The sequence below is a fragment of the Bos taurus genome, chromosome 5 (assembly GCF_002263795.3).
Source record: "Bos taurus isolate L1 Dominette 01449 registration number 42190680 breed Hereford chromosome 5, ARS-UCD2.0, whole genome shotgun sequence".
NCBI lineage: Eukaryota > Metazoa > Chordata > Mammalia > Artiodactyla > Bovidae > Bos > Bos taurus.
In genome coordinates, this window is record NC_037332.1 from 96,077,643 (window position 1) to 96,103,939 (window position 26,297).

At 43.8% G+C, this 26,297-nt stretch overlaps 1 protein-coding gene across 3 annotated transcripts in view; it reads left to right on the forward strand.

Moving 5' to 3' along the window:
* The window catches only part of GRIN2B (glutamate ionotropic receptor NMDA type subunit 2B), a 495,157-nt gene that overhangs the window by 254,782 nt on the left and 214,078 nt on the right, over window positions 1–26,297 (forward strand). For all 3 annotated transcript variants that reach the window (XM_059886576.1, XM_059886575.1, NM_001192921.3), the window contains one exon: window positions 14,497–15,095. In XM_059886576.1, coding sequence (XP_059742559.1) covers window positions 14,497–15,095 — 599 coding nt within the window. The remainder of the gene's footprint in view (window positions 1–14,496; window positions 15,096–26,297) is intronic.

The window sequence follows — 26,297 nt, forward strand, 5'->3', positions numbered from 1 at the left end:
GGGACTGTGCAGAAAGTGGGAAGGTCTGAGTAGGGCTGTTCATCTGGTAGGAAGTGAAAATTACTCAGTTGTGTCCAAATCTTTGCGACCCCATGGACTATACAGTCCATGGAATTCTCCAGGCCAGAATACTGGAGTGGGTAGCCTTTCCCTTCTCCAGGGGATCTTCCTAACCCAGGGATTGAACCCAGGTCTCCTGAATTGCAGGCAGATTCTTTACCAGCTGAGCCACCAGGGAAGCCCAGTCTCATCTGGTAGAGACAGGAATAAAAGTCACGCAGAAGTTTGGGTGGGCACATAGTGAGTCTGAAGGGGGAAGCCTTCTTCTGCACCCAGCCAGGCTCACATCACGTGCTCTAAATTCTGGAGTTGGGGCAGCCCAGTCCGCTCTAGAAGATGTCCTGGCTGAGGATGGGATGCAACCAGTCCTGCTTTAAAGGGTGGAAGGCACAACTGGTGGCTAAAATTCTAAGTCCACAGTCAAGTCAGGCAGAGTCAGGCAGGTGATGACAAGCGGTTGAAGATGGATATGTATATTTAATTTGCTTGTATGCAATTTTCTTTTCATTTCTGGAGCCCTTCAAACTGTGTTACCTTTTTTAGACAGAGGACCAAATTGGTTTGGAAAAGTGAAAGTTTCGAAGCCATGTTAATTGTGAACAGCCATCCTTGGCTTTCTGTGAGGAAGTAGTGATCAGTTTCTCAGTACAGGGACCTGGGGCAACAGATCACTGGATATTTGTTGGGAAAAACTTTTTCAGGAAACTTCTTTATGCCCCTGGGGGCAATGGCTTGTTCAGTCAGTTCAGTCGCTCAGTTGTGTCCGACTCTTTGCGATTCCTTGGACTGCAGCACACCAGGCTTCCCTGTCCATCACCATCTCCCAGAGCTTGCTCACATTCATTTCTATTGAGTCGGTGATGCCATCCAACCATCTCATCCTCTGTCATCCCCCTCTCCTCCTACCTTCAGTCTTTCCCAGCATCAGGGTTTTTTCCAGTTAGTCAGTTCTTCGTGTCAGCTGGCCAAAATACTGGAGCTTCAGCTTCAGCATCAGTCCTTCCCATGAATATTCAGGACTGATTTATTTGAGGATTGACTGGTTTGATCTCCTTGTAGTCCAAGGGACTCTCAAGAGTCTGCTCCAACACCACAATTCAAAACCATCAATTCTTTGGCACTCAGCTTTCTTTATGGTCCAACTCTCACATCCATACATAACTACTGGGAAAACCATAGCTTTGACTATATGGACCTTTGTAGGCAAAGTAATGTCTCTGCTTTTTAATATGCTGTCTAGGTTCGTATAGCCTTTCTTCCAAGGAGTAAGCGTCTTTTAATTCCATGAGTGCAGTCACCATCTGCAGTGATTTTGGAGCCCAGAAAAATAAAGTCTCTCACTGTTTCTGTTGTTTCCTCATCTATTTGCCATGAAGTGATGGGACCGGATGCCATGATCTTTGCTTTTTGAATGTTGAGTTTTAAGCCAGCTTTTTCACTCTCGTCTTTCACTTTCATCAAGAGGCTCTTTAGTTCCTCTTCCCTCTTTGCCATAAGCGTGGTGTCATCTGCATATCTGAGGTTATTGATATTTCTCCCAGCAATGGCTTGTTGACCTGTGCCAAAGAGCACAATTGGTCCAGATTCTCAATTCAGCAACGTTTCATCTTTCTCTATAGAGCAGGGACAGAAGGACAGAGAACTTTTTGTTTTCCAGGAATCTTTTGAAGAGACCCATGTGCATGAACATAGCTACTGTATTTAGAACCAGGGCTTTGTTATTTTCAGCAACATATAAGGTACCAGCACTCTTAGCTTTGTCAAGTATAAAATGCCTTTCCTCCTCATCTCCTCTTGTGAGCACCTCCCCAATTCTTTACTCCCATTGGTATATGAATGTGATGCTCTGAGCAAATACATATTAAGAGATGGGAACATTAATGTTTTTGAGACAAATGTCTACATCTTCACTCCGAAAAATGCTGCTGATGCGTCCAGTACCATCACTGGTCTGTACTTCACCCTGTTCTTTATTAATGAGCACATTTCTTCGGTAAACTCCACCCTCTTGGCTTAAGTGAAATAGAAAGATTTTGATGGTATAAGCAGTTTTGATTTTGGATTTTGCTCCTAATAAAATTTTCTTTTCTCTTAGTTCTGTGGTTTAGTTTTACCATGCCCTTCTTTTTATCTATGAAATGCGCTTTTTTTAATCCATGAAAACGCTCAGATCTATATTTGTGTGGAGGACACTTGATTTTGTAAACTTGTCTAAATAAATATAGTCTGATATTGATAATCCTAATTAATACTGTTGGTTTGATGTTTATACTATTTTTCTCTATTTCATTTTCCCCCCAACTTTTCCCATTCCCCTGCTTTCTCCACTTGCATTTATTTAAAAGTATGTTTATTCAGTCACAGAACATGGTGATTGTTGAATATGTCAGCTCGTTCTTTTATAGAAAAGGATCTCTTAATAAAAATACAAGTCAGTTCATCTGAGAGTTGTTTTGATGTGCAGAAAACACTGGCCATAGTGAAGAATTTTAATTTAAGATGAAATGCAGCTGCCTTGTTAGGATTTTGTTGTCTTGATACCTTATAGCAGAGCCCAAGCACATTCTGAAAGTCCTCTTGGTATTCTCCAGGCCTTTTGCTTCCTGACTTAATTCTTTAATTCACTTGAGTATTTTAGTGAGAGGGAATTGGACTTTTTTATTCTTCTCCTCTTATTGCCCTGTCTGTTGCTGGTAAGCTCTCTTCTTGCTAAAAAATTGTCCCTGAGACCTAGAATAGGAAGGACCTTGTAGACATTCTCAAAGTGAATACTTTTAGTTTGTTTCTCAGCTGTGGCTAAAATTCAGCGATTGAAGCACATCCAAGAGGGAGATTCAGGGAAGAAACTAGGACACAATTCAAGGAGAAAGCAAAATTATCTTCTGAAAGAACAAATAAGAAAAAGAATGCCGGCTTCTGGGGGAGTTGTTTAGCTATCCAGAATGGCTGTTAGACTAGCTCAATCTGCTTGAATGTCTGTTCATGGGCTTTTGAAAACCCAGAGCATTCTCTTTGTGTGCAAGGGTTTACTGAGAATGAATCTGGCATTTAACTGGCAGGAAAGATCATGCATCTCCACCAGTGAGCTTCATTTGTGTGTTTCACTCATGATATTTCTGATTAATGGCGAGAACATCGGGTGTTTTCTTCTTTCTTGCAGGGCTCACAGAATTGACACTAACCAAACCCACTCTAAATAGCTACACCAGCCTTAGTCACCTGAAAAAAAATGATGGTTGATATCAGAGTTTATAGTCACCAAAAAGGGGATCTCTTGGAGTTGGAGGGGTAGAGAAAAATCCTCCCCTTGTGTTGGGAGAGGAGAGATTTTTGTCCCCATATTCTGCTTCTACTTTGTGCTCGGTATGGAAAAAGTAGAGAAGAAATACCCAGGACTGACCCAGCTTGGAGGAACCTGACCTCTTAGCCCGTCATTTCTACATTTGCCTTCTAAATCTGATGGGTAGTGGAGGTTTTCAGCAAAAGCCTAGAGGTTCTAGCCTTTTTTCAAACACAGATCCTTCTTAAGAACTGAATTTAGAAGGCAAACAGAAGGAGGAGAAAGGTCAGATTTATTTAATCTGAAATTGCTTTAATGGCCTAGCAGGCTTGTAATCCCTAGGATGTTATACATTGCTAAGATTTGTGTAGCATGAGGGACTTCAGGGGATATATGTATATCTACGGCTGATTCATGTTTGGCAGAAACCAACAAAATTCTATAAAGCAATTATTCTTCAATTAAAAAATAAATAAAATGCTGGAAAATGTTATCAGTTCAATAGCCAACAAAAATAAACTAGATTTGAAAATTATCTATGGCTTCCCAGGTAGTGCTAGTGGTTAAAGAACCTACCTGCTAATACAGGAGACATACGAAATGTGGGTTTGATCTCTGGGCTGGGAAGATACCCTGGAGGAGGGCATGACAACCCACTCCGGTATTCTTGCCTGGGAAATCCCATGAAGAGAGGGGTCTGGAGGGCTATAGACCATGGGGTTGCAAAGAGTCAGACACAACTAAAGTGACTTAGCATGCATGCATGAGAATTATCTGGATGCAACATCAATTGCCACTTTTGTAATTGAGGTGTAATTGATATGTAATATTATATTTATTTTGAGCGTGCAATATAATGAGTCCGTATTTGTAAACCCTGTGAAATGATCACAGCAAGTCTTGTTACCGTTCATCACCAAACATGTTACAAAACTTTTTTTTCTTGTGATGAGAACTTTTAAGGTTTACTCTCTTAGCAGTTTTTAAATATGCAGTACAGTATTATTAACTATAGTCATCATGTGGTACATTACATCCCAGTGACGTATTTATTTTATAACTGGAACTTTGTACCATTGACTTCCTTCACCCATTTCACCTACTCCCCATCCATTGCCTCTGGCAACCTCCAGTCTGTTCTCTGTATCTATGAGCTTGGCTTTGTTTTTTTGTTTTGTTTTCATTTGATTTGTTTGCTTTTTTTTTTTTTTTAAAGAATCCACATATAAGTGAAATCATATGGTATTTGTCTTTCTCTGCCTGATTTATTTCACTTAGCATAATGCCCTCAAGGTCCTACCATGTTGTCACAAATGGCAAGATTCCATTCTTTTTTATGGCTGAGTAATACAGAAGCAAAAATAAACAAGTGGTACTACATCAAACTAAAAATCTTCTGCACAGCAAAGGAAACCATCAACAAAATGAAAAGGCTACCTACTGAATGGGAGAAATATTTGTAAATCATATATCTGATAAGGTTTTAATATATAAAATACATAAAGAACTCGTAAAGCTCAATAGCAAAAAAGCAAACAATATGATTAAAAAATGGGCTTGGATAGATGTTTTTCCTGAACATGCAGATGGCCAACAGGCACATGAAAAGATGCTCAGCATCACAAATCTTCAGGGAAATGCAAATCAAAACTATAGTAAAACAGGAGCCCATACCTTTTAGAATGACTATTATTAAAAAGACAAGAAATGACAAGTGTTGGTGAGGATGTGGAGAAAAGGGAGCCTTCGGGTACTATTGGTGGGAATGTAAACTGGTACAGCCACTATGGAGAACAGTATGGGGGTCCTCAAAAAGTTGAACATAGATCTACCGTATGATTCAGCAGTTCTACTTCTGGATATTTATCTGAAGAACGTGAACACACTAACTAGAAAAGATACATGAACCCCACACCCCACAGAAAAATGTAAACACATACAAACACAAACAATGGCAAATTACTACTTTTTAAGATTCAACAGCTGTTTACTGAGAGTCCACTTTGGGCCAGGGCCATTCGAGGTGCTGAGTTACAGCAATAAACAAATAAATTGATGCCGGCCTTTGTGGTATTTACATTCTAGTTGGGAAGAGGCAAACATTCATGATAAATACATTGTATTATATTTGATGGTGATGAATGCTGAGGCAAAAATCAAAAGTGGATTCATAATTAAAAGTGGGTTTCATATGATGGCAGGATAAGAGGGCTCAGGCCTGCGTTTGATGGGAGAGGGTGACTATTGTATCGTATCGCAGGCTCAGGATTGAGCTTTGTTGAGAAGGTGAGGTTTTAGTGAAGACTTGTACCAGGTGTGTGTGTTAGCCCTGTGGGTACCTGGGAAGCTGGATGAAGTGTTTCAGGCAGAGGCTATAGCTTGAATAAAGGTCTGGGGTGGGAATTAGTGTATTTAATTCAGCATGCTTGGAGGAGAGTGAGAGGTAGAGTTGGAGAAGGTGGGATCTGAGGGCCAGTGGGGTTCCAATCATGGGTGTCAGCTTTTTCCTTTTAGTGAGTTGTGAAGTCATTGAGGGTTTGGGACAGAAGATAACATCTTATGATTTAAGCTTTCAAAGAATCATCTTGCTTCTTTGTTGTACATGAGACTGGAGCAGAGGCAGGAAGACCAGTTAGCAGGCCTTTCAATGACAGGTGAAGGATTAGGGTGGCTCAAACAACGTGGGTGGTAAAAGGCTCTGTATGGACAGCCTTTTGAAGGTAAGGCAGTCAAGGTGTCCTGGCTGATTGGATGTAGAAGTCCAAAGAAAGAGCGGGGTTGGCAGTGGGAGGAGAGAATTGCCTTGAACTGAAATTGGAAACATTTCCATTTTGGAAATGTTGGAGGTGGTTCAGAGATGTCCAAATGGGGATGTAGAATAGGCAGTTTGATGTATCAGTCTGAAGTTTTGGAGAAAGAAGTGTGAGAGCAATCGGCAACGAATTGGGATTTAAATCAGGAAACTGAGTGAGATCTCTGAGAAGGGGAACAAAACGAGGATCAAAGATTGACTCTGGGGCATGCCCGCTTCAAAGGATCAGAAGGAAGAGGAGGGACCAGCAAAGGAAATGGAAGAACAGCTACCAGTAAGTTAGGAGGAAAGTCAAGTGAATACGAAGCCCTGGAAACCAAGGGACGAAAGCATATTTAGGAGCCTGTGATGACCCAAGTCAAAGGCTGCAGATGGACATTAGAGTTGGCAATTCAAATGTCACCACTGCGTTTCACAAGATGATCTTTTGGGAAGGAGGAGTGGGGTTGGAAGTGTGATTGGAATTAGTACAAGAAAGAATGGTAGAAGAGGAGTTGGAAGAAGTGTAGATGATGCTTCATGGAATTTGCTGTAGAGAAGAATGAAGAAATGACTGGTACACTTCCTGCCTCGGGCTGGCTCCAAGGTGGATCCCCTTCACTTTTTGTACAAGTGCACAACCATTCAGGCATAACTGCAGACATGTGCCATCAGCATAGAAATTTGGAACCAGTTGAGACCATCAAGGTCATTTCAGTTCATCTCCCACCCAACAAAGGAACGTACTTTGTAATATTAATACAACAAACATTTAAATTTTTTTCACATGCCTGGAAATTCATCTCACAATCTCTGGAGATTCAGAGATGAATAAGGTGCAATTCCTGCTCTTGAGAAATGCACATTTTTTAATGGGACGAAGTGCACATATATGCTTCCCATGAGAAAAGGGAATCCTCAAACACTGTTGGTGGGAATGTAAATTGGTGCAATCACTATGGAAAATAGTATGGAGGTCCCTTAAAAAAATAAAAATAGAACTACCATTGTTGTTGTTCTTCTTCAGTCCCTAAGCCATGTCTGACTCTTTGCCACTCGATGGACTTCAGCACGCCAGGCTTCTCTGTCCTTCACTGTCTCTTGGAGTTTGCTCAGACTCATGTCCATTGAGTTGGTGATGCTATCTAATCATCTCATCCTCTGCTGCTCTCTTCTTCTTCCTTCAGTCTTTCTCAGCATCACAGTCTTTTCCAATGAGTCGGCTCTTCATATTACGTAGACAAAAGTATTGGAGCTTCTGCTTCAGCACCAGTCCTTCCAATGACTATTCAGGGTTGATTTCCTTTAAGAATGACTCGTTGATCTCCTTGCAGTCCAAGGGACTCTCAAGAGTCTTCTCCAACACCACAGTTTGAAAGCATCAATTCTTTGGCACTCAGCCTTCTTTATGATCCAACTCTCACATCTACACATGACTACTTGAAAAACCACAACTCTGGAGGAAGGAATGGCAAACCACTCTAGTAAGCTTGTCTCAAGAACACCATGAACAGTACCAAAAGGCAAAAAGAACTCTGACTGCAGCCATGAAATTAAAAGACGCTTACTCCTTGGCAGAAAAGTTATGACCAACCTATATACCATATTCAAAAGCAGAGACATTATTTGCCAACAAAGGTCCATCTAGTCAAGGCTATAGTTTTTCCAGTGGTTATGTATGGACGTGAGAGTTGGACTGTGAAGAAAGCTGAGCGCCAAAGAATTGATGCTTTTGAACTGTGGTGTTGGAGAAGACTCTTGAGAGTCCCTTGGGCTGCAAGGAGATCCAACCAGTCCCTTCTGAAGGAGATCAGCCCTGGGATTTCTTTGGAAGGAATGATGCTAAAGCTGAAATTCCACCTCATGCGAAGAGTTGACTCATTGGAAAAGACCCTGATGCTGGGAGGGATTGGGGGCAAGAAGAGAAGGGGACGACAGAGGATGAGATGGCTGGATGGCATCACTGACTCAATGGACATAAGTCTGAGTGAACTCCAGGAGTTGGTGATGGACAGGGAGGCCTGGCATGCTGCGATTCATGGGGTCGCAAAGAGTCGGACACGACTGAGCAACTCAATTGAACTGAACTGAAGACCCAGCAGTTCTACTCCTGGGTATATATTTGAAAAAACGCAAAACACTGATTAAAAAGACACATGTATCCCAGTGTTCATGGTGGCCTCATGTACATTTGCTAAGATATAGAAGCAACCTAAGTGTCCATCAACAGATGAATAGATAAATAAGGTGTAGTCTGTGAGTGTATGTGTATACACACACACACACACACACACAATGGAATACAATTCAGCCATAAAAATGAATGAAAATTTGCCATTTGCAGCAACAGGAATAGACTTGAAGAGTATTATGTTAAATGAGATGTTAGACAAAGAAAGATAAATATTGAATAATATGACTTAAATGTGGAATCTAAAAAAAATACAGCAAGCTAGTGAATATAACAACAAAAAAGAAAGACTCACAGATACAGAGAAGAAAGTAGTGATTACCACAGAGGCAAGTAAGGAGGGGCAATATAGAGGTAGGGGAGTAACAGCTACAAACTATGAGGTATAAAATAAGCCAGCAGGAAAAATTGTACAACATGGGGAATATAGCCAGTATTTTATAATAACTATAGATGGAGTATATGGACTCTGTGGGAGAGGGAGAGGGTGGGGAGATTTGGGAGAATGGCATTGAAACATGTATAATATCATGTATGAAACGAGTCGCCAGTCCAGGTTCGATGCACGATACTGGATGCTTGGGGCTGGTGCACTGGGACGACCCAGAGGGAGGGTATGGGGATGGAGGAGGGAGGAGGGTTCAGGGTGGGGAACACAGGTATACCTGTGGTGGATTCATTTTGATATTTGGCAAAACTAATACAATATTGTAAAGTTTAAAAATAAAATAAAATTAAAAAAATAAAGTTGTTAGTCACTGTATTGCACACCTATAATTTATATCATATTGTACATCAATTATACTTGATTAAAATGTGTTCAATAAATAAATATGGTGATGGGGCATGTATAAAATATTGTGAAAGCACAGAGCAAAGAGAATTATCTTGACTTGGGAAAGTCAGAAAAGACAACAAGCATAAAAAAAGCTGACTTTTGAAATAGGCCTGAGAGATGAGCATGGCATTTTCCACATGGAGTGCTGGGGAGAATCCCTTATCTGTTAATAATCCAACTCCTTTTTGAATGTTCTTAACGACAGCAAGCTCCTTACCTTACGAGGCCCATTTCATTTTAAACAGCTATAATTGTTGCAAATGTACTTTCTCCATTGAGCCCAATGTTGCCTTTTACTACTTCTGCTCACTGGTCCCAGTTTTCTCCTCTGGAGCCAATGGGCAGAGACTTATTTTTATACCATATAAATCATTTTTATATTTGAAAACAGATACCATGTTCACTTTCAAGTTGTCTCTTTTCCACATCAGAAAAGGGAAATGGATAAAGTCTCCAGTTTGGTTCCCTGAGGTGATCTGAGATGAAGTTGGTGCATAGGAGGTTTAGGAGGGAATGCTCTCCAGTCCTACACGCCGTGAATGGAAGGGCAGGAGTAGACAGAGGGAGAAATACAGTGTGAGACAGTATTTTCTTTATTTATTTCTGACTGTGCTGGGTCTTTGTTGATGTGCACAGGCTTTCTCTAGTTACTGCGAACAAGGGCTATACTCTAGTTGCGGTGTGCCGGCTTCTCATTGTGGTGACTTCTCTTGCGGCAGAGCGTGGGCTCCAGGGCTTGCTGAGTTCAGTAATTGTGCTGCACTGGCTTAGCTGCCCTGCAGCATATGGGATCTTCCTGGACCAGGAGTGGACCCTGTGTCCCCTGCATTGGCAGGTAGACTCTTAATCACTGGACCACCGAGGAAGTCCTTTGATGCAGTATTAATGGAACCTTGTGGGAAGTTCTGAAGACAGACACATCCTTCAGAGTTGCCCAGAATTAAGGCAGGAGGACTAGGTCTTTAGACTCCACGACCACCGGTCACTCCGTGCACTCTATTCACTTTGGGTGAGGGGCTTCTCTTCAGCTGATTCAGTCCCCAAGATGAACTGGCAGCTGAACCCCATTAGTATATCCTTTATGTCTGAAGCAGATCTGTAAGGGATCTCAGTGATATAGAAGAATAATCTCATGTACGGCTAATTTTCTAGGCAGCAATTTTCTGAGGCAGTTAGTAGAATGGAAATAGTACCTGTTTTTGTTTCTTCTTCTTATCAAATAAACATCATGAACACCGACATGATGGGGTTCACCATAACAGTTCCAGACTGACAGGCTCTAATGTCCCATCGTAGCTTCCCTGTGCTGGCTGCACCTATCAGTCATGGTAACCCTTTATCTTGGGCTGCTTTAAAGGTGCTCTGGAGGTAAGTTGAAGAAGTACATTCATGTAATAAATTTGACTGGGAATCTGAGGAGACTGCTCCAAGGACCTGTGCACATAACATTTTGTAATGACACCAGGAGATAAAAATGTTAGTGGGGAAGCATAGTGAGCTGAGTTATATCCCTGTCCTTCATCCTAGAAGATGCTACTTCTTGTGGTGATCACAATGCATGCTGGGAGCCTGCCAAGATGGATGCATGGCCACAGTCCTTTCCACTCCATGCACACATCAAGATTGCTCTTTGATTTGTGGCTGTGACCATAATTTGCAAAGGCTGTCACTGCTTACAACTTATAGTTAGCCCAAAGCTTTGTTGAAAAAGAGCTGTTCCATTCCCGACTGCTATATACCAGATTGATGTGTCAACTAAATTAATAACGCTGGACCAATCATTATACCAGGAAACATTTGCCCAAGCTATAACTTTGTCTCTTGATTCCCATTTGGTTTCATTAACCTCCTCTTGGTGCCCCAGATAAAATTGCCTTGTAAGGCCTCCTTATTTAATGAAGGATTGGCAAGATAAGATGGTTGAACTGGGCATTGACAGGAGTGGAGGAAGTCAGAAAAGGATGATTGTGGAAGACAACAGAATTAGTAGGTAAGATGAGCATGTGGTGGAGGTAACTTGAAACCATATTAATTTTTCTTTTTTTTACTTTCACTATTTATTGGCTTTCTTCACATAATAGCTGGCAGTTTCTTTAAGAGCTCATTTATTTTTGTGAGGGAGTTTTAAGAGAAGACTAAAAAGGAGAGGGTCAGGTTGGTATACAGTAGATTGGCTTTCTTTTCAATTCAGTCTCATTAGTGTGGGCTCATTTACTATGGATGCCTATGGGTTTTCCTTCAAGGCTATCTCTAGCTGTGTTTTGGAATCAGCTGTGGCTTCACTGTGGCTGGAGCTTTGTGGGTGTTCAAGAACCTCCTTGGGATAAGATATGTTCATTTAACATAGAATGGGCAGTAGTGTTACCCATCTCATCCTACGCCCGTGCATTTTAAGGTATATTTGGATGCATCTGTCCCTTTGTCATGTCCACTGGGCTGGTGAAAACTCAAGTGATAATACATCTCATTTGAGAATCTCCCAAACTCCCCAGTTTAGCTGAAAATAACAAGGAAAACAAATGGCTGTCACTTTAAGGTGATCACAACCATTCTGGGTAAGTTGTTCTGTCACGGGCCTTCCTTTCCTGTTACTGTAGCTCTCTATGGGCCCCTGACAAGTCTTGTCATAAATAAGCTTTGCTGTCTTGGATTCCCACTCTATATTGTAACCCAAGAACAAGGCCAGTGTCACCCGAAGAGCAGTCCATACTTGGCGTTGAAGTAGAAGACGAGGAGCAGGGGCTGGCCGCATTTAAAAAAAAAATTAAAAATCACTATTCTGTTCTGTGTAGGAATGCAAGGGATTTCTGAGTATTAATTTTATATCTTGCAACTTTGCTATAGTCCTTAGAGGTTCCTCTTTGACTGTATGTTTAAACCAAGGGAGGGAGCCATTATAAACACCATTTTACCCTTAGCTCCAGTAATTTTCTGGTGGCATCTTTAGGGTTTTCTATATGTAGTATCAGTCATTTGCAAACAGTGAGAGTTTTACTTCTTTTCCAATCTGGATTCTTTTTATTTCTTTTTCTTCTCTGATTGCTGTGGCTAGGACTGCCAAAACTAGGTTGAATAATAGAGAAGAGAATGAGCACCCTTGTCTTGCTCCTGATCTTAGAGGAGACGCCTTCAGTTTTTCACCACTGAGAATAATGTTTGTCGTGGGTTTGTCATGTATGGCCTTTATTATGTTGAGGTAGATTCCTTCAATGCCTACTTTCTGGAGAGTTTTTTTTTTTTTTAATCATAAATGAGTGTTTATTTTTGTCCAAAGTTTTCTCTGCATCTATTCAGATAATCGTGTAGTTTTTATTTTTCAATTTGTTAATTTTGTGTATCACATTAATTGATTTGCATATATCAAAGAATCCTTGCATCCCTGGGATAAAGCCCACTTGATGATGATGCTTTTTGATGTGTTGTTGGATTCTGTTTGCTGGAATTTTGTTGAAGATTTTTGCATCTATATATATTGGTGAAATTGGCCTGTAATTTTTTTGTATGTGTGTGGCATCTTTGGTTTTGGTATCAGGGTGATGGTGGCCTTGTAGAATGAGTTTGAGAGTTTTCCTTCCTCTGAAATTTTCTGGAAGAGTTTGAGCAGAATAGGTGTTAGCTGTTCTCTAAACTTTTGGTAGAATTCACCTGGGAAGCCATCTGGCCCTAGACTTTCTTTTATTCTGAAATAATTTCCATTCCCTCCCCATGCATTCTTGGTGCCCCACCCTCTCTATATCCCTGAGTTATAGAGATAAGAGGCTTCTCTTAGACTGTATGTTTAAGCCAGGGGAGGGAGCCATTATAAGCACCATTTTACCCATAGCAGAAGGAATTAACCCCAAATGACTGAGCAGCTCCTGTTTCACTTGGATCACTTGTAAGAAAATGTGAAGAGTTCAAGGCACGTGATGCACACACAGCCCTGGCAGAGCCTTGAGCTGGCAGCTCTTGCTGCCGAATCAGGGTCTTTGGATACCAGCTGGATATCTCCCAGCCCGCATTTTTTTTTTTTTTTTTCAATAGCGAGGGCCCAAAAAATACTCAGCAATTTCTCAGCTGTACAACAATATGTTTCTGGACTAAGAAATCACTGCATCATTTTGTTTAAAAGCCTGATCTCTTGTAACCATGCTTCAAAGCTCTGGTTTTGGGGATAAAAAAGCACTGCCCCCTTTGAATTAAAGACACAATTTTGTTAGCTTGGATAGTTATAAAATGGAGATAAACCATCAGATAGGAGACAGGGGCCACTGAACAAGAAAAGAGACGCCATTACCCAGGAGGAACTCAGGCGAAAATAGACTGAAACAGAAGGATGAGGCTGAGTGGGTCTTCATTTTGTGGTTTCAGATTCTTCTAGCTGTAAGATGGAGATAAAATGCAGGGCCTGACATGTCCAAATGGCAGGTGGGATACAGCTTCAAATGGGAGAAATGTAAAAGGATTTTCCCCTCACAAAGTGGGAGAAAACATAAGATGCTTAACATTGACAGAGGGTTGTGTGTAATACACAGGTCAGATGGAGACCCCTGGCATTATAGAGGAAAGAAAAAGAGCTATTCTCTATATGCTGTTCTCGAATACAGGCTTAATCACAGATGATCTTGAAGACAAGTCATTGTAACTTGTAGCTTACATAGACTATCTGTGCCTCATTCTAACCTATATGCCTCATTACCAGAGTAGAAGACAGAGAGAAAACTCCATGTGCTATTCATTTAACGGTTATGTCTTTATAGACAATGCACTGATCAAATCTTGTGCTACAGTGCACTTCCCAGCTCACCATACCTGAGTGCCACTCACCTGCTGGGCCACTCACCTGCCCCCTCCCTACTTGAGGCAGATTTAAGGGCAGATTGAGGGCGTTTTGGATTATTCCCTGGATTGAATGAAACACACCCACAACTGATGAATCCAAAAGTCTCAAAAACTGGAAAGAGCAAGTTTGTGTTTATATAACTCATTTGACAGCAAACCCTGACCTCAACTGACATGAGGCCATTTTAGTCTTTATCCTGCTTTTTGTGGCTCTTCCTACATTTTGCTCTAGAAATACTAACATATTTGATTTTGAGAGGCTGTCTGGGGCTCTGCAGTAGCCTCGAGGACTTCAAAGAGAGCATAGATCCAGGTTGGTTTTCTCCAGGGGAAGGTTTTAAGAAGGAGAGTATTACCAATGTTTGCAATTCAAACATATCCCTCTTTAAAGGCATTAACGTGGAAAGAGTAATTGACACAAACAAACCTCTGCGTCCAGCTGGTTCAGGCTCTCCTTCCTCATCTTTGTTTTGACTTTTCTCTTTCTTTTTCTTTCTTTATGTTTCCTGCTCTAGGATGAATCCTCCATGTTCTTCCAGTTCGGCCCATCAATTGAACAGCAGGCTTCCGTGATGCTCAACATCATGGAGGAGTATGACTGGTACATCTTCTCTATCGTCACCACCTACTTCCCTGGCTACCAGGACTTTGTCAACAAGATTCGCAGCACCATTGAGAACAGCTTCGTGGGCTGGGAGCTGGAGGAGGTCCTTCTGCTGGACATGTCCTTGGACGATGGGGATTCTAAGATCCAGAACCAGCTCAAGAAACTTCAGAGCCCCATCATTCTTCTTTACTGTACTAAGGAAGAGGCCACCTACATCTTCGAAGTGGCTAACTCAGTAGGGCTGACCGGCTACGGCTACACGTGGATTGTGCCTAGTCTGGTGGCGGGGGACACGGACACAGTGCCCTCGGAGTTCCCCACCGGCCTGGTCTCTGTGTCCTACGACGAGTGGGACTACGGCCTCCCTGCCAGAGTGAGGGACGGGATCGCCATCATCACCACCGCGGCCTCCGACATGCTGTCCGAGCACAGCTTCATCCCCGAGCCCAAGAGCAGCTGCTACAACACCCACGAGAAGAGGATCTACCAGTCCAATATGCTGAACAGGTGAGTGTGTGGCAGAGGGCGCACCGATGGTGGATGTTGGAGGGGAGTTTCCAAGACTGGGTCGGAGGGGAGCTTCCGAGACTGGGTCAGAGGTTCACATACCGGGACGAGCGGTTCGCAGTGTCTGAGGTTGAAGGTTGGCCACTGGGCGGGCCAGTGATGGTGGGGGCAACCCAGATTCAGAGCTCACTGTGCGGTGTTCTTGTTTTAAGAAATACAGAACAGCTCCCCTCCTTCTTGATCACTTCCCACATGTCTGGTCTTCCTCTTAAGAGTTTTGTGTGTTCAACCTCATTTAACCCTCAAGGCAACAACTCTACGAGGCAGCTTTTGAAAATTGCTTGCATTTTACGATATAAGAGAATGGGCTTGTAGGTGTAAGCTGTCTAAGGTCATGCTGAAACTAAGAGGTTCAGTTTGAAGTTGAACGCAGATCTGTCCGATGGCTACACACCTGATCACTGGAAAAGATGAGACAGGCATAGATGTGAGAGAGGACTGGCTCCTTACCTTCGGGATGATGCTGTACTGAGAAGGAACAGGGAATAAGGTAGCTGAGTCTGTAGGCACATGAAAAGGGTTTGTCCCTTGGCTTATTTTTGCATTTTAATAAATACTCTTGATTTTATTGAAAAAAGTTAAAAAATTAGTAAATACAAAGAATTTTGCAACAAATAACAGTGTGCTCACCACCAGGAATTAGTTATTAATAGTTTGTATTTACAGATATGACATTACAAATATGACAGAAATAGATATTACATGTATGGTAATGTCTTTTTCTTTTTGGCTCATTGAACATTTATTGTTTTTATTATTATTACTTAAAAAAATTTTTTAATTAAACTTTTTTTTTTTGCTTCTCCTCTCTCTGCCTTTGAGATTAAGTGAGAGCACCATTGTAGAAACAATTTTTATGGTTGCCCTTGTTCTGGTTTATTGAATGAGAAGATATGGGTGGAATTCTGCTTCCCTGGCCTCACCCCTCCCCATGGGCAGAGAAGCCTGGCAGGTTATAGTCAGAATCCAACTTTGATGGCAGGACATCCTCATAGGGGCCTTTGTATAAACCAGTCAGGTACAGGTTCTGTATCTGCTTCTGTGGTTTTTTTATTTGTATAAAGCTGGTGACCTAGATGGGTGGGATGGTGCGGGGTGGAGAGGGGTCCAAGAGGGAGACTCTTCTCCAGGGGATTTTCCTGACTCAGTGATGGAACCTGCATCTCCTGCATCTTCTGCATTGGCAGGCAGATTCTTTACCACTGAGCCACCTGGGAAGCCCAATAGCTGACTCATTTCATTGTACAGCAGAAACTAACACAACTTTGTAAAGCAATTATATGCCAATAAAAATTCAAATAATATGGAAGAGGCCCCCCCAAAAGTTAAAAAGACCTTAAATCTGAAGAAACAATCATTGATGAAATAATCAATGACCATCTTTATAACTAGCTCCCTATGCATGTGTACCTGTGTGGAGATGAATCTACAGTTTTACATAAATGAAACTCTAACCAAACATACTGTTTGATAACCATACTTTCTTTCACTCAACAATGTGTTTTGGGTATCCATTTCACCTTTATTATGAACTATATCAGACATATAGAAACGTATTCAGAAAAACTTAATTCATACTCAGGTACCCTCCATCCAGCTTAAAAAATAAAATATTAGAAAGTGTACTCTGGAGAGGTTCAAGTATATTGTATTTACAGGAGGTTGAATGTGTACCAACTAATGCTTGTTTAACTTCTGGAAGGGACTTGAACTCCATAGCCTCTCTGTGACTGGACCTGGATCCAGCCCTGACATTCCCCCACCTTGAACTCCCTGCTCTCTCTGTCATCCCTCATTATTCCCACTTGTTGCTAAGGACTATCTTGGTTTTCTTCCTGCCTTCCTGGCAGATCTGTCCTGGCCTCCCAGCTTGCTTGTTTCTTTACACGTCTCTTAAATATTGGTGCCTCTCAGGGTTCTGTCCTAGACCCTCTGCTAGATTTCTCATCCATTGCTGAGAGTGCAATGTCTGTAAGTTCCCCCAAATTGATGTCTCTGGCTGCAATGTCTCCCTTGAGCCCCACGTGTATCCCTCTAACTATGACCACATCTGTTCTCCTTTGGATGCTGTGGGCCCTAGAGCACACCATATTCAGAGCTCAACTGCTGTCTCATCTCCCATCAACCCTCCCCACACTCTTCTAGAGAAATTGGCACCTCTTATAAAGGGATGTTGTTATTTAGTCACTCAGTTGTGTCTGACTTTTTGCAACCCCATGGACTATAGCCTGCCAGGCTCCTCTGTCCATAGGATTTCCCAGGCAAGACTACTGGAGTCCATGGCCATTTCCTTCTCCAAGGGATCTCCCTGACCTAGGGATTGAACCTGTATCTCTTGGGTCTCCTGCACTGGCAGGCGGATTCTTTACCACTGAGCCGGGAAGCCCTTTATAAAGAGTACCTCTTGTTACCCAGTGCCTACAATAAAAATGTCCAAGATGTCCTTGATGCCCCAGCCAACCATGACCTTGTCTGTGGATTCTCCCTGGAGAGCCTTCTCTTACTTTGACCCGTGTGCTGCATCCCAGTCCACCTCTTCTGACTCGCATTGCTACAGGGCCTCTTAAACACCTTCTGGCTCCCAGTTCTGCTTCTTTTCAATCTCCTCTGCAGTCAGAGTGATCTAAAATGAAAATGTGATTTCATCACTCTTGTGCTTAATACCTTTCAGCAGCTTTTCATTGCTCCTGTAATAAAGTCCCAGCTCCTTAATATGGTTTATAGAGTCTTCCACAGCGTGAGCCTTCCTGGCTTTCCAAAACTGTCTCGTGCAGCTCTCTCTTCAATGCCACCTTCCTGCCAGGCTGAACCTACCATGCCCTCTCTCCCTTCCAGCCCCTACTGCTGCCTAAGTGTGCTCCCCAGGTGCCCCTGCCTGGCGGTTCACAGATGCTCGTGCCCTCTTCTCCTGCCCCCTTTTCATTGTCCCTCAGGATTCAGTCTTGGCATCCCTTCCTCTGCAAGCCAAGCCCTGGGCTGACATCACTCTGTTACACACCTGCCCTGCATCCTCTGCCTTTCCAATAAAGACGATCGTCATTATGTGCTTTATCACCTCTCTTCCCTGTACGCTCTGTGAAATCAGGGACACTTCTGTCTGCTTTGTTCATGCAGCATGAGAAAGATCCTTGGATCGACTGCAGGACGTATCTCCGAGATTCCCATCACCCAGTACCTCCCTGCCCCGCAGGAGCGTCTCTGCTCTGCTCCTCTTTTCAAGACAAGGGACGTTTCCTTTAAAAACTTACTATGTGTTCAGTTCTGTACGTTCATGTTTTCTCCTCATTGTTAGTGTTAAATTCAAATCTGATTCAGATGATTTTTCCAAATATTTGTTCATAAAAACCAAAACTAACAATGAAGGAATATCGAGATGAAAACATCTGCCAAACAACCCAAGGAAGTCAAGTGGATATTACCTTAGGGTCCACAAATACGGTTCAGGAATGCCTGCTTTTATCTTAAAAACTTCCTCTGGGTAAGCTACCATCTGAAGATAGTACCTCTCATCTGGCTGACTTCATGTTAGACTATAAATATCTGTGAAGCCTGGTCTCCAATCACCATATCTTTGAAACCATAATTGTTCTTAACCTTGCCGCCATCTCTTCTGGCCACTCAGGAAGGCAGCCTCCTTCATTCTCTGTGCTCTTTTTTTTTTTTTTTGTCCACAAAATGGGATCTTAGTAGCCCCACCAGAGATTAAACCTCGGCTCTAGGCAATGAAAGCTCGGAGTCCTAACCACCAGACCACCAGGGAAGCCCCAGTCCTCTGTCCTCCTTGCTTGCAGCTTATTGTCAAGAGGACCACAAACGCTCGCCTCCGCCTTCTTGTGCACAGTGGTCCTAAATAGAACAAAGATGGCACAGTCCAGGTTATTCACACTTTCCTTGAGACCAGTGCAGAGCAGAGAGACAGTCCATCTTCCTTCGATCTGCCAACTGCTCCATATAAAGGGCTCACCAGGCTTACCAGAGCACATCTCCGCTGTTTCCTCCATGAAGGTTCTCTTCTGCTCCTGTTCCCTGACTCTTCCAGGCTTCTGTCTCTGACTGTCTGCTGGGCATCTCCCCTGGACAGGACATCTCCCCTGTCCGTGGACCTGCAGCCCGCATGCTTCTCTGTTGCCTTTTCCTTCCCCTTCTCCCCAGTGCAGCTGCCCCTGGCTCTAGAATCCAATGCCTAGCCTCTCTTAGTATTTGAACACTAGTATTCGAATAGTTTTTCCATTAGGATCCAGAAAGGATTGGGATTGACTAACAGGGACTCTTTCAGTTCATCAGTGGAATTCAGTTAGGCATCCTCAAGTGCTCCTCCTCCTCCTGATCTGAAATCAGCCCCTCCCCACTCCCATCAGAGCTCTGGTCTCACTAGGGTCACTCTTTTAAATAACAAACCAAGCAGCCACCGCATTTAGCCACAGCAGGAAATCTTGCAAATGAAATTGTTGCAGATGCTGAGCTGTTTCCCAAGGAGGACTTTTCCTTTGGCTTGATGCTTAGCTCCCCGCAACAGCAGCAGCCCCAGGAAGGCTCCTCAGGACATATTCCGGGGGCACGCGGCCCCTGGTTGGCACCAGGAATACAGAGTCAGGAAATGGCTTCTTGCCTCACCTTCTGAAAACCCAGGAGCATTCACAGACCCTGTGGTCCGTCCATCCCCAGCAGAACTGCAAGGGGAGGGAAGCCCCTCATTCATACCTGATGAGACGGTGGCATTCTTTCCATGTGAGGGACGTTCCTAAGTCTTGACTTGGGGAACACGGACAGAAGGCTCTATGCTGTCCCTGAATCCCAAACAGAAACACATATTCAAAGGGATTTACTTGTTATTTGGGCTTCCCAGGTGGCTCAGTGGTAAAGAATTATCCTGCCAGTGCAGGAGACACTAGAGACTCTGGTTAACTCCCTTCATCAGGAAGCTCCCTTGAAGGAGGAAATGGCAATCCAAGTATTCTTGTCCGGAAAATTCCATGGACAGAGGAGCCTAGCGGGCTACAGTCCATGGGGCCATGAAGAGTCGGACACAACTGACTAGCTGAGCATGCACGCACTTGTTAGTTGCAGGAGGAAAAAAAATTTTAATGATATATAAGCATTCTCAGAAAGAATCCTTAAAATGAGCTATTTCCTTCACTGTCAAATGAATGTTATTTATTCCCCATCAATCCAAATTCCTTATTGATAACTTCTTAGCTCTTGGAAGCCTGGTGCCTATATCCAGACAGGCTCCTGGACAAAGCTGTTTACCAGGATTGCAAGAAAAATACAGAAACCTAGTTAAATTTGATCTTCAGATAAATGACGAATTTTTTTAAGTATAAGTCTGACTCAGTTATGGCATGGGACATACTGATATTAAAAGATAATTTGTTGTTTATCTGAAATTCAAATGTAACAGGGCTCCTGTATTATTTTTCTTTTTTGGCCAAGTATGACAATCCTACTTGGTATACTGATAGGAATTCATTTTCTGTTAGAACTTTATAGCATTCATCTATGCCTTATTAGTAAATGTAGTACAGCGCCCTTATACCAAGACATGCTGAGAACATTTTGTTCCAACTGGGAACTTTATTTGGTTGAAAGAATTGGAGAATTTCTTATGCCATACATTCTTGAAGTGAAGGATCTTAGTTGCCCAGAGAAGCCCGAAAACCTTTTGCTACCAGATGATCTGGAAGTGTTTAGGAAGTGATCAGGCAAGTTGTCTAAAGCCTCTCTTATGCCCCTGAGCTAGAGAAGATTGGTAGCTTTTAGTAGGCATGAAGAGCCAACTCTTTGGAAAAGACCCTGATGCTGGGAAAGATTGAGGGTAGGAGGAGAAGGGGGTGACAGAGGATGAGATGGTTGGATGGCATCATCGACTCAATGGACATGAGTTTGAGCAAACTCTGAGAGATGGTGAAGGTCAAGGAACCTGGAGTGCTACAGTCCACGGGGTCCCAAAGAATCAGACATGACTGAGCCACTGAACAGCAACAAAAAACAGGCACATATCTGTGTGCTTCCTTTATCATTTCCCTAGGGGAACAGGTCACGGTGAATTTCCTTCTCAGTGTGCCTCCAGTACTTGGCCAGCATGTTTCTGAAACCTGATGGTGTTCCTGCTGCTCACCTCTGGGCTCCCTTTCTGTCTTAAGGACCCAGTACTCTTGTTCTTCATCCATAGCAACTATGGAGACTTGTAGAAAGAGCAGTTGCTCTTTGAGATCTCAACATAGCAAATCTCTTATCTTGTTGTTGCTGTGCTCAGATGTGTCCAGCTCTTTGCAATCCCATGTTCTATAGCCCACCAGGCTCCTCTGCCCCTGGAATCTTCCAGGCAAGAATACTGGAGTGGATTGCCATTTCCTTCTCCAGGGAATCTTCCTGACCCAGGAATCAAACCCTCGTCTCTTGCATCTCCTGCCTTGGTAGGCAGATTCTTTACCACTAGCACCACCTGAATCTCTCTTAATTATTTTCCCCTGGTGTCCTCAGCTTTCTTGCTCAACAAATGTTTTGTGTTAACCCCCGCCACCCCCAAATTCTTCCTTCCCCGTGAAAGTTGCCATCTCAAAAGGCCACAATCCTCCTCTAGTGAGGTCTTTGAGGGATGAGGATGGCTGATGTGAAGGAAGGTGCTTTGTTAGGTTCTTTTTTAAAAGAGCTGTGATGAACACGATCTTCCTCTAACCTTGGGGCAGAAGCCACACCCTCGAAACCATTATGTTCGTGGGATCATTCCCACGGGATGCCTCTTTGACTCTCCTGGCCTGAAAAATGCTGAGAGATTAAGAAATAAACTAGGAATTGAGTCAGTTAGTTTTTAGGCACTGTGGGCAAGACCAGCTTGGTCGTTCCTATCTCTTATGTGCATGGTAAGTCACTTTAGTTGTGTCAGACTCATTTCGACCCTGTGAACTATAGCCCACCAGGGATGGAACCTGCATCTCTTGAGTCTCCTGCCTTGGCATGTGGATTCTTTACCACTAGTGCCACCTGGGAAGCCCCACCCATCTCTTATTGTTGTTAAATATGAGTGGAGTGCCAAGCACAGGCAGACTGAAGGTAAGGCAAATAGTTATTATAGGTTCATTTCATAGAGTTTATATGTGAGTCAAAAGTTTCCACAAATGCACTGTTCTAAGTGGACTATTAGGCATGGTGGTCTTTACCTGATTGAAGAAATCTACTAGAACCTAAGGAAAGCTCCATTTTTCACACAAAATGTTTAGTAAGGCAAGACACAATCTGTGTATAGAGAGACTTTAGCTGCTCAGTAGTGTAGCAGGAAATAGAAATTTGGAAAAATAACAGAAGAATCTAATAATCCTAAAAGATACATTCATTGCTGATTGTAATTCAGGCAAGCTTTAACTATTCATGGAGGAATGGTTGAATGTGAGGGTTATTCAAGCTCTCCTGTTTTTCTGTAGTCTTTCACCTTCCTCATGTCAGATATATAGATGTCATTTCAGTAAGTGAGCCTGACTCCTTTCCCTTAAATTCAGTGAAGAGCATTCTGAACTGCTTAACACTGAGACCTCTGCACGATTCCTTCCTTAGTCACTATTGAATTCTATGGCTGACGTTACTTACCAGTGACATAGTTGGGGCTTCCCTGGTGGCTCAGACGGTAAAGAATCTGCCTGCAATGTGGGAAACCTGGGTTCAGTCCCTGGGTTAGGAAGATCCTTTGGAGAAGGGAATCATTCCTGTGCCATGCTAAGTCGCTTCAGTCGTGTCTAGCTCTTTGCGACACTATGGACTGTACCCCACTGGGCTTCTCTGTCCGTGGGATCTCCAGGCAAGAATACTGGAGTGGGTAGCCATTCCCTTGAGAAGGGCATGGGGTCTCACAGAGTCAGACAGGACTGAGTGACTGACACATTTCATTACACACTGTCATGGTTGGTTTTTCTTTCCTCTTTCTTCTCTTTCATTTTCCTTCTCATCTTCCTCCTCACTCTCTTCTTTCCTCCTCTAGAAAATTATTTACAGTTTGGAGGAGAAGGCAGGAAATAGAGAGGGGGAGTGAGTGGGAAGAGAATTCCATTCCACTGAGGACAGTTTGGGGAGGGGGTGGGATGCCCACTTGCTCTGGGCGAGAAGACGTAGGTGGCCCAGGATCCATGGGGAGGAATAGGATGGTCTCAGGAGAAAGGAAGCAAGAGCAGTGCAGGGCTGTGGCTTTCCATGAAGGAAGCAGACAGACATCCTCAGAGCATGCTTAACCTCAGAATGTGGGTTGGTGGCGATGGTCAGGGTTAAGAAGATGGTCATAAGTACATGCTCAAAAGCAGCCCCATTGTCAGCCAGTCTGGCAAAGTTAACAACTCGGATGTTGACTGCCTTTCTGAATGCATTCTACACACCCGGCATAGTGCGATTATCTAACTGGATCCCTGCAAAAATCCTGATCCATGCAAATGTCCTTGGGAAACATTTTCTTATCACCCTTTTAAGGGCAGCTTGTCCTTCCCACCCTCCCAAGCTCCCTGTCCCCATCCCGTGCTTTTTTTCTCTCTGTAGCACTTATCTGACATGTTGTATAAATTTTATTTTAAAATCTTTTGTTGTCTGCATTGTAGGCACTTGATAAATATTTGTGCATAAAAGCTTGAATGAAACTGGGAACCATTATGCCCATTTTATGTCTGTAAGAAGCCCGAAGCCCAGGCTTGGGTAGTGTGATGCCTGGGTCTGTCTGGGGGACCTGGATGTCAGCCCCTCACCCTGCTGCATAGTAATCAAGCTTTAAAGAAGCCCTGGCTGCCCTTAGAATTAGAGCACCGCGGCTGTGAGAGGCCTCGGTGCTCATCTCATCCAGCCCTTTCAAGATATGTATTCTCGAGGGAGAGAGAGAGTAGGTAGGATGGTGAATGGATTTCACACATGTGAGGACAGAATCTCAGAGCTGTCCCTTGGCTGTCGGAGGCAGGGCAGCGGCAGAACCCAGGGGTCCCACTGGGAGGAGCCACACTCTGCAGAGAACACACCCCTCTTGGCCGCCTGACCACAGCCTTGGAGGAGCTGGCAGGCAGCCGGGGCTCCCCAGGTAACCTTTGGCCAGGTCTGGCAACGTCCCCATGATCCTTGCTCCCTTGTTCTTACCCAGACAAGGGTGCAAATTCACAGTTAATGGGAATCGAAGCTGGTGTTATTTAGGAATTGAGTGGGAGTCATTTCTCCATCTGCTCTTTCTTCCCACCAGAGGATAAAGGCTGGCTGGGTGGCGGTAAGGACGGAGGCGAGTTGCCAGAAAGCGCGAGTGCTGTCATTTATGGTTACAGACATGGGCTGGAAGCCCGAGTGAGGGCTGGACCACGGCCGGCCAAGGTCAGCTTAACGAACACAAGCTTCTTGAGAGTAGAGAGGGTTCTGTGGCTTTGGCATCTCTGTAAGACCTCGCACGTTTTAAATAAGTAATGGTTTGAGCCTTTCTCCCTTTCCTCTCCAGTGGAGCTGTCATGGATGCATAGACGGTCATCTCTCGGAAAGAATCCTCCAGGACCTGGTGTAGCTGATAAGGATCAGGAGGAAGTAGGGTGTTGGGCCTGGCTGACCTTGAGAGGGGCTTGCTGAGGGAACTGACTCCGTGCTGTAGACAGGGGCACCCAGAGAGGTGGAGGAGGAGGGCAGTGGCTGGGGCTGGGGGTCAGGGAGCCCTCCCCAGCCCTTCAAGCTTTCATCAGTGGCGCATTCTTTTCCAGGAGGGCCCAGCAGGGTCAGTGTGCCCAGACTGGCACCGGTCCCCAAGCTGGGCCGGCCGATCACACATGAAGGGACTGCTGCTGACAGATTAGAGCCCCTGCTGCTGGAATCTGTTCCCTCTTGTCGGGCTGCCAGCAGCAGCAGCAGGCCGGGGGCTGCCGACTGACTGCCTCCCTCGCTGCTCCGGCTTCACTGTCCCTCATTCATCGTTGCCTCACACCGCTCCCCACCTCCTGCTTATTCTTCTCCATCTTTCTCTGTAGGGTGTTCTGTTCGTTGATCTCTTTCTGCCCCACTCTCTTTCTCCCCAGCTTTCTTGTCCAAGCTTTAAAAGCTTTCTTGCATTTAGCTTTCTGTAGTCATACGTGACCCCGTGGAGTTCTTGCACATGCACACACAGGCATACACATCCACGTACATGTGCATTAGATATCCATACAGCATGGGCTTTAGTGTGTACCCTGCCCTGGTGGCTCAGACAGTAAAGAATCTGCCTGCAATGCAGGAGACCTGGGTTCCATCCTTGAGTCTGGGAGATCCCCCGGAGAAGGAAATGGCAACCCACTTCACTCTTCTTGCCTGGAGAATTTCATGGACAGAGGACCCTGGCAGGCTACAGTCCATGGGGGTCTCAAAGAGCCTGACACGACTTAGCGACTTTCACTTTTGGCATCTCTCAGGTGAATAGAGAATTATTCAAAGAACTGGATGAAAATATTTCACATAGAAAATCTCTCCACTTCTTCCTGTCCCTGAGACCGTGTTGTTGATTGCCCACAAAGGGCTGCAGATGGGACAGAAATTGGGAAGAATCTTTCTATGTGACTTGCCTGCAGTTAGCTCTGGTGAATATCAACAAGGTATTTCCATCCACTCTGATTTCATTTGTAAAGTCTTGGTGGCTGTAAGATTGGTTGCTAAGTAACCCCACATTTACTGTTTAGGTAAAGGAGGTAGACATAGTAGGCCAGTGGGTCTATATCATGTGAAGAAGTCCATAGATATCTTCTTTTTTCTGAAGGAAAGATCTTCCCTGATGAAGCAGCAGAAATAGCTGTGGAAGCCACACTGTGACCGTATCATATTCATTCTAAGCAGTCCTTTTCAGCACTCCTTGAAAGGGGTCAGGGCAGCATCCACGTGAGGATGTGTGGTCCAGGTGAGGATGTGTGGTCCAGGTGAGGATGTGTGGTCCAGGTGAGCATGTGTATCAAAGTCCACTTAGTGTTTGATATCAAACCTGATGATCAATACCTTCAGTTCATTCATGATCATGGCTGATGATAATCAAAGTGACCATTTTCATACACGGAATCTTCATGTCCATCATCTTACAGATTCATTACAACAGAGCTGTGAGGGCTTTGTCTGATCACTGCACAGATAGACGGTGGGGATCAACAGAGAAAACTCTGACACTTACTTTCTTTTAATTTTCCCACC